Source organism: Camelina sativa, chromosome 14, assembly GCF_030686135.1.
Source record: "Camelina sativa cultivar CO46 ecotype springtype chromosome 14, ASM3068613v1".
NCBI lineage: Eukaryota > Viridiplantae > Streptophyta > Magnoliopsida > Brassicales > Brassicaceae > Camelina > Camelina sativa.
In genome coordinates this window covers 13,395,477-13,403,495 of record NC_141893.1, presented here as the reverse complement: position 1 = coordinate 13,403,495, position 8,019 = coordinate 13,395,477, and the positions used below count along the sequence as shown (strand labels likewise).

The following is an 8,019-nucleotide window of genomic DNA, read 5'->3' as shown; positions in this document are numbered from 1 at the left end:
GCGACGTACTAAAATTTGTTTTTGTTTATTTGTTCTTTTTTTTGTCCAAAAAGAAAAAATGTTTGGAGAGCAAGAGAGATGTGTTGTATTCTTATTGAAGAGTAAGATTTTAGAGATTTTTTTTATCTTATCATTTCAAAATCAATTATTATGTAGTAAATAATTTTTATATCAAAATTCAACATTTTTTATATTTTATAAATAGAGACTTGGTTCATTTTATTCCGATACAAAAAAAATCATCATTTCTAGTATATTTTTCAAATTCTTCTCTAATAAACTCTTGTTTATTTCATATTTTATAATTTTGTTATATTAAAAATTAGCTAAAAAAATAAAATTTCAATTTAAAAAATAATAATGTAACTTTTATTAATTTTAATTATTATTATAAATGTGTTGTTATCAAATTAAGTAAAAATAAAAATATAATTTGAAAATAGTAGGGTAAATTGTTGAATTTTATTAAACAAAACTACTGGAGATGTTAAAATTGATTTGGGTGTTAAGTGATTAGGTAGAAGAAAGAGAAAATAACGTAGAGTGTTAAAAGTTGAGGTGGAAGTGTTAAAAGTTCAGGTAGAGGATGTTGAAAGAAGAAACTATTGTACATGGTCTTAGATTTTCATAAATGCTTTTCTTTATATTTTGAAACTCATTACGCATGGAATAAAATTAAAAAAAAAATACAAAACACTAGTTCGTCTTTGATAGATATACAATTCTTGTTTCTTTTTTAGATAAAATGTGATATAATTCTAAATTCTTGTATACTAATCTTGAAAGAAACCACTATGCATCGGATATGCTAACTAAATCTGTATAGTTCCAAGAATTATAAATGAGGATTTCCACAAACTAAAAAAAAAAAAAATTGTACATTTATTATATCATACTAAAGCGTACTATTTGTATATCTGTATGTCACTCATTGGATCTTTTGTATTCAACATGTAACCAACTCAACTAGTATTTTTATTAATTGACAACAGAACAAATTCCTACACAAATAACTACAAATCTTGACCCAACATTTGTTTGACATTCTCATTCTCTCACTTTCTATATAGCAAAATAAGCCTATAATAGTTTTTTTTTTCTCTTTCCGAAAACACTTTTTATAAATTTTATTCTGTAATCAAATTTAAAATTTGGAAAATTTAATGCTCCTAAGCCAAATGGCAATTCATGTTTGTATATAAATCGTGCGAACCAATAAAATTCTTCTTTTATACAAAATCCCATCACGTAATAACACACAAACCCCAAGGGTATTTATGTCTTTTCGTTCTTCTGTGTAAACTTCACTGTTAAATGAAATTGTAAAGGAATGGCTTGTGATATTGGCAATGTCAATGTCTCTCTCTCTCACAGTCTCTGTCTCTGCCTCCAAAATTTCCCTCTCTGTTTTGAGCAGTTAAAGCTGCCTCATCATCAATCTCACTCACCCGAAACCAGTAAACAATCATTAACCTTTTTCTTGTTTTCATCAAAACCACCATTTCTCTAATTCTTCCTCACCAGACAGACCCCTTTTGATTCTTTTCTCCAAATTCGTTCCCAGCTCTGTTTATCTCAATGTGTGAAGGTTTTGTACTTTGATTTGTAGAGGAAAAAGATGCCACTTTCTAGGAATGTATACGGTATGAGCCAAACCGATGTGTATAGAAATGTCGATCGTGAAGACCCCAAAGCAATTCTCAATGGTGTTGCAATTACTGGACTTGTTGGGATCTTGCGTCAACTTGGTGATCTTGCTGAGTAAGTATTTGGTTCCAGCCTTCCTTTAAAAAAAAAAAAAAATGTGGGTCGTCTACTGTTGAATGATTCTTTGAGCTAATGGTGAAGTTAGAGATGAAAAAAAATCATTACTTTGCATGAAAGTATTGTTTTTTTCACTGGTTTAAGGTTACCCAATTGGCTTTCTAGGTTACAAATTGGGAAATGGGAACTCTTTGTTTGAGATAATTACAAATTGCATGATTTTTGTTTTCCAAGTTTTTCTCAGTGAAGTTTTTGAGTTAGGGTTTAGCTGAAAGGAAGAAGCTTTCTTCATTGTTTATCAATCCTTTTCCTCCATCTTTGGTGTGTTTTGTCATTGTTCATTTGCTTAGTTTGTGATTCTGATGTGGTGACTCTTTATGCCGGCTCTGGTATCAAGCTGTTGTGTAGCCAATTGCTAGATAGAGTCTTGCTGATTAAAAAACTGTTGCTTAGTTTGGGTTTTGATTGGTCTTTGGTTCAATAGGGTTTATCTTAGAATTAGTTCAAAACCATAAGCTAGAAACTTTCTTAAGGATTTGTTCTTATCTTGAATCAGGTTTGCTGCAGAGATATTTCATGGGATACAGGAGGAAGTTATGGCTACAGCTTCAAGAAGCAATCAATTGAAGATCAGATTGCAGCATATTGAAGCTACAGTGCCTCCACTAGAAAAGGCGATGCTTGCACAGACAACTCATATACATTTTGCTTACACAGGAGGTGTTTTTGTCTTCTTCTCTCTTGTCAATCTTCTTATTGTCTTGACCCAGGGTGTCTGATACTTGTTAGGTTTCCACATTTATTATGTTAATTAAAATTGTCATCCACTTAGTTTCATTGTAGGCCCAGTTCATATGCTTTTTCACTTACCCTTATACTAAATTTCCCCTCGTGAAGGCTAGTTTAGGATCTGGAATGATTGACTTAGTTATAAATTCCTGCAAGACTTTAGAATAGATTAACTGAAAATTAAAATGTCATTATTAGTTGTTTTTTTCTTGTTAGCAAATTTTGTAATTGTATTGGAACCCCCGAAGTAATGGTTGGTGAGGGAAGTGGTCAGTGTTTGGTTTTTACCTTTTTTTATCTTGTGAACTTATTGAGTTTTATGGTGTTTTCAGGTCTGGAATGGCATCCTCGTATCCCAATTACGCAAAATCACTTAATTTACGACGACTTGCCTCACATGATTATGGATTCCTATGAAGAGTGCAAGGATCCTCCACGATTGCACTGGCTTGATAAGTATGCTTCAGGCTAAAATATCATGTCTGATATGTATGTACTATGATACATCATGTTAAACTGATTCCTTGCTTTATTTCCTCAGATTTGATATAAATGGTCCTGGATCTTGCTTGAAGCGATACTCCGATCCTACTTATTTCAGAAGAGCATCAAGCAACCTGATTCAAGGAAACAAGAAGTTACAAAAAGATAAAAAGCATTGTAAACTTAAGGTGTGTTTTCTCAGACTGAATCGGTGAACCTTTTTCTTTAGAATTCTCCTTTGCTTGACAATTAATTATCTGCTTTCTCTCATGGACCGCAGAAAAAATCTTCATCAAGGAGTCGAGATATGTCACGTTTGGCTTCCATTGCTAACCAGAATGCCAGGTAAAATATAGATTTTATTGGCATGTTTAAGTTTTTGTGCATCTAAAGAATTACAAACTAAGACATGGAATTTACTCCAGGAAGACATTTACTTCATTTAGCTTCAGTGGACAAACCTCTTCTTCTAAAACCACCTCAACCAGTGACATGGAAAAAACATCTGATTTTCAAGATCATCATTCTCGCTCTTTTGAGTCCAGAACTGGTTCTGGCTACATTGAATGCCTTTCAACCGCAACCTCTTCATTGAAGACTGGAGAAAGATCTAAAGGGGTATTTGTTTCATCCAGCTTGACACCGAGGTCTTGCACTATCGCGTCAGTTATTTCTGAATGTGAAACCGAAGATGCATATGATAATTCCCAGTTTAGTCCTTCGCAAGGGCAAGCTGCTCATGGCTCTTCTTGCGTTAGTTGGGATGAGAAAGCGGAGATATTGGAATCTCTTGGTTTGCAGACAGATGAAGTTTCTGAAAAGATGGAGACGAGCTCTGTTGTGGATGCACTAGAAGAAAAAACAAGCTGCCGAGAAGGGACTGGTAGAGTAGATTTCCATTCCAAGGACCTTGGAAATGATAAATCAGAATCACGACTACAAAATCGTACTAGAATGGATGAGGTAAGAGAGATAAAAACTGGTCAGGTTGTTGTGGGGGAACTGAGGGATACTGAACATGAGACTGAAAGCGAAGGGGACTGTTTTGTTGATGCGCTTAATACTATCGAATCGGAACCTGAAAATGATCTAAGGCTCCACACTAGGCAAGAAGTAGTGCGCAGTTCCTGTGGTGTTGTAGATGAGAGGTTGGAAAAGTCAGTGTGTGAGCAAGAAATAGAACATACTTCAAACAGTGTCAAAGATTTTTGTAGAACAGATGGGTTTGTGGACTACGGTTTAAAAAATGAAGAGAATGCATCATTGGAAAATGCATCTGATAAAAGGAATCGCCAAGACCCACAGGTGTGGTCAGATGTCAACTGCTTCCAACAAAATGATCTTTGTGCAAAGAAGGATAATAAGCGTGACAATTCTGGTGGAGAAGATAGCATCACATTTACATATGTGCCAGGTCTCGAGAACAGCTTAGCTGATTCATCAAACCCCTTGATTCATCATGGCCTACAGGAAAACCAAGAATCAGAAGCTGAAACTTCTAGTGATATCGAAGCCATTAGAATATGGACTAATGGGGGTTTATTGGGACTGAAGCCATCGAAACCTCCAGTCTTGGCTGTGTCAAGTTCTTTCAGTCCAGATTGCAATACCAAGGAAGCTGAAAAAGATAAATCAGACGATCTAGTTGAAAATGCTTCACATAGAAATGTTCTGAATAAATCAAGCTTAGCAACGCCAGGAACCCAAGATCAAAATTGTTCAGATGGCAAAGGCACGAGTGTTGTAGACCAAAGAGAGTGCGATGAGATTTTTTCCGGAGTTTTTGGACTCAGCCACAAGTAACTCACCAATAGTTTCCGCAGAAAAGATTCATTTGCCCTTGATAGAAAGACTGTGCCAGCAACGATTCCAGAGAATGATGAAGTGAATACAGAGAAGATGAGGTTTTGTGACCAAGACTTTAATGAGAAAACCTTAATGGATCCGTTCAGAGATGAAGCTCCTATTGATTGGAGTACTTCGTCCCCGCCTCTTCAACACATGAAAATATCTCTCAGTCCTGCCGACACCCTTCAGGCTTCCAGACTGAAGCTGAAATTTTCAGATGGGGACAGCAACTATAATACATTCTCTTCGTTTCAGTTGCTTCCAGAGGCTGCTACTTTCCTTCCTGATTCTTATTCAGACGATGACACGTTTTGTAGATCCTCTCCTTACATGTCAGATAGCGATGATTATCGTAGCGATAATCACTCCTTATCGAATTCTGAGCAGTGGGAAGAATCTAGTGACAGCCATGAAAGGAAAGAGCAAGAGCTATATGATTCTTTCCATGAGATTAGGCATGTTGACAACAATGCTGAAGTTTCTCCTCTAGCGATGATATCAGAAAGTGGTACTAATGCCCTAAACCTATCATACCTCCAAAATCCTGCTGAGCCCTTACCACCGCCATTTCCACCTGTGCAATGGATGGTTTCAAAGACACCTTCAGACAAAAGTGAAGACAAAACACAGCCCCTACAATTACAAGACGCTCTAAGGTTCGCCTTTGAGAAGCATATTTCGTTGCCTACAGTCAACAAAGAACAGCCTAGCATGGTGACTTCTGCTCCTAAACCAGAAATTAAGGTACGGAGATGATTTGCACCTCTTTTTTTCCTACTTTAGTGCAGTGTGGGTCAGCTCAAATTACGAATCTTAAAAAGCATATGTTCTCTCATAGGTCCATCTGAAGAATAATGTCAGGGAGGGGAAACAAAGTGACAATGCAAAAGAGACAGAAACTGGAGACTTCTTGCAACAAATCAGAACACAGGTGAGTGCAAATGATTCTTTATCTGCAAAAGTTATGTTCTGATTCTTGATTTTTTGTATCATCTTTTGCTTCATTGTTCATTTCTTTCAAATCATAAACAGCAATTCAACCTGAGACCTGTGGTCATGACAACGACGTCATCGGCACCCACAACAACTGACCCTATCATAAACACTAAGATCAGCGCTATTTTGGAGAAAGCAAACTCAATACGCCAGGTCCATCCTCTAATATCTGCATCTATATATATCCAAAGCAAATCTAATCTTGATGTCAGAATCTAAAGTACTTTTTGTCCTAAATCCAACACAACATTATCTATCACTCACTATCTTTTCTTTTTGTCAGGCTGTAGCTAGCAAAGATGGAGATGAAAGCGATACATGGAGCGATACCTAAAAAAACACCTTTTGATCAAAGATTCCAGTTCATCTTGTAATATAATCTCTTAACGACATAGAATACAGAAAAGGGTTATAAGCTAGTCCTGCATGCATTTTTTTCATTGTATCATATCTAATGTGTGGTGTGTACATGATACGTAAATTTTGTCGCGTGTGATCTACTGATCTTGTATCTTTAAAAGAATAAAGTAGTTCAAGGAATAAAAATTAGAGTAAAGGCTATTATGCTCATCCACCTTGAGGAAAAAAAACTCACCTTTGATTTCAATTTTTCAACCAACGATGATAAGCAATTAACACATCAAACACAAATCATATTAGGTAGTTAACTCATTTTTCTATGACTACTTTTTCTATGTACAATGTACTAGCCACTAATTTGATATTACCATCAAAGCAAGTCGACACAATAGCAACATCGAATGACAAAACAACATAGGGATTCACGTTTCCGGCTATTCGATATATTCCAAATTACGATTAAGAAGCATATGTTCTCATAGGTCCATCTAAAGAATATTGTCAGGGAGGATAGACAAAGGACTAATGGAAAGGAGACCAAAACTGGAGACTTCTTGCATCAAATTCGAACACAAGTCAGTGATAATCGATTCTTCTCATGAAATAAAAGAGTATAATTGGATTCTTGATGTGTTGTATCATCTTTCATTACATTCTTGATTTCTTCCATAGCAGTATAGCATAACATCGATTCAACTTGACACACGTGGTTCCCACAATGACGACCCTACCATAAAAACTAAGATGAACTCGATACTTGGATACGCTAGGTGCATCTTCTAACAATCACCTAATTCTATCCAAAAATCTGATATTTGCTTAATTAAGATTCTAGTTCTTTTCTCTTAATTACTCAATGCACGACACCTTAGCTTGCGGAGGGACAACCTCGAAAAAGGTTTAATCTTTTTCTAAAAGCAATTCTTATTTTGTCGAATCTCTCATGTGTGTATTGTGTAAGTTGATAAGTAGATTTTGTCGTACGTGATATATATCTTCACGAAACGAAAAAACAAAAGAAGCTAATATGCTACGATTTTTTTACGTAGTGGAAGTTAATAGATAATTTTTGTTTGAAATGCATTAGAAAACATATAATTTTATTCGTATCTGAACTATATGGTGTAGAGGATCAGTTTTGTGTCAGCTTTGCTATCGATTCTGGAAGCAATCGCAGTTTAAAAAGGTTGAGGGAGAAAATACTAAAAGATTTAAAAAAAATTAATGGTTATAAAGAAACATTAAAAAGTGAGTTGGCAAGTAAAAGAGACTTCGGAGAAGATAAAAGAGAGATCTCAAAACATCTAAGCCGTGAAGTTCGCTTATGTTGTGGTCTTTAATTGTTTTCTTATATTTTGCCACTTGAATCACAACATTAAAATAATAGAGATTATGTTCGTCTGTGAACTGTATTAGTATCTCTTAATGTCTGTCTCGCTCTCGCATTAATTAATATGGAATATTAAATCTTAGAAATTTGCTTGTGGACATGTGACGGGAAATTGAACTAACAGTTTTGTTGGGGTAAATAAAAAATTATTGCTTCATCTGGGGTTGTTTCTTGGACTATACAAGTATGGATGACAAAATTATAATTGTCAACTGGATGATAAAAACATACAACATAATTGTGTCTACACATCTTTTTTCTTGTTGTTGAAAGTGCATGTTTAATGATTTGATCAAGAATTTAGTATCCTACATGGCTACATTAGGTCTTGAGTTCAATCCCAAAACAATGTAGCACACCAAGGTTTTAAACAATACATGATGTTTAAC

The 8,019-nt window shown here is 35.2% G+C and overlaps 1 protein-coding gene across 2 annotated transcripts; it reads left to right on the top strand.

The window, feature by feature from the left end:
• Positions 1-1,338: 1,338 nt before the first annotated feature.
• On the top strand, positions 1,339-6,426 carry LOC104741507 (protein SCAR3-like). Of its 2 annotated transcripts, XM_087485841.1 has the most exons (9): positions 1,339-1,761; positions 2,321-2,484; positions 2,886-3,009; positions 3,095-3,224; positions 3,317-3,381; positions 3,462-5,628; positions 5,723-5,815; positions 5,917-6,033; positions 6,164-6,426. In XM_087485841.1, exons 6-9 carry the CDS (start codon positions 4,936-4,938, stop codon positions 6,212-6,214), a joined length of 954 nt encoding a protein of 317 aa, XP_087341967.1. In that variant the 5' UTR covers positions 1,339-1,761; positions 2,321-2,484; positions 2,886-3,009; positions 3,095-3,224; positions 3,317-3,381; positions 3,462-4,935; the 3' UTR covers positions 6,215-6,426. The 2 variants fall into 2 exon arrangements, with proteins under 2 accessions (XP_087341967.1, XP_087341970.1); XM_087485844.1 differs by lacking the exons at positions 5,723-5,815; positions 5,917-6,033; positions 6,164-6,426.
• The last annotated feature ends 1,593 nt before the right edge of the window (positions 6,427-8,019 follow it).

Excerpts from the sequence above, each read along its gene's own strand:
- LOC104741507 (XM_087485844.1), top strand. The coding sequence starts at position 1,619 with ATGCCACTTTCTAGGAATGTATACGGTATGAGCCAAACCGATGTGTAT. Across the intron at positions 1,762-2,320 it reads CAACTTGGTGATCTTGCTGA|GTTTGCTGCAGAGATATTTC; the intron begins GTAAGTATTTGG and ends ATCTTGAATCAG. Across the intron at positions 3,382-3,461 it reads ATTGCTAACCAGAATGCCAG|GAAGACATTTACTTCATTTA; the intron begins GTAAAATATAGA and ends AATTTACTCCAG.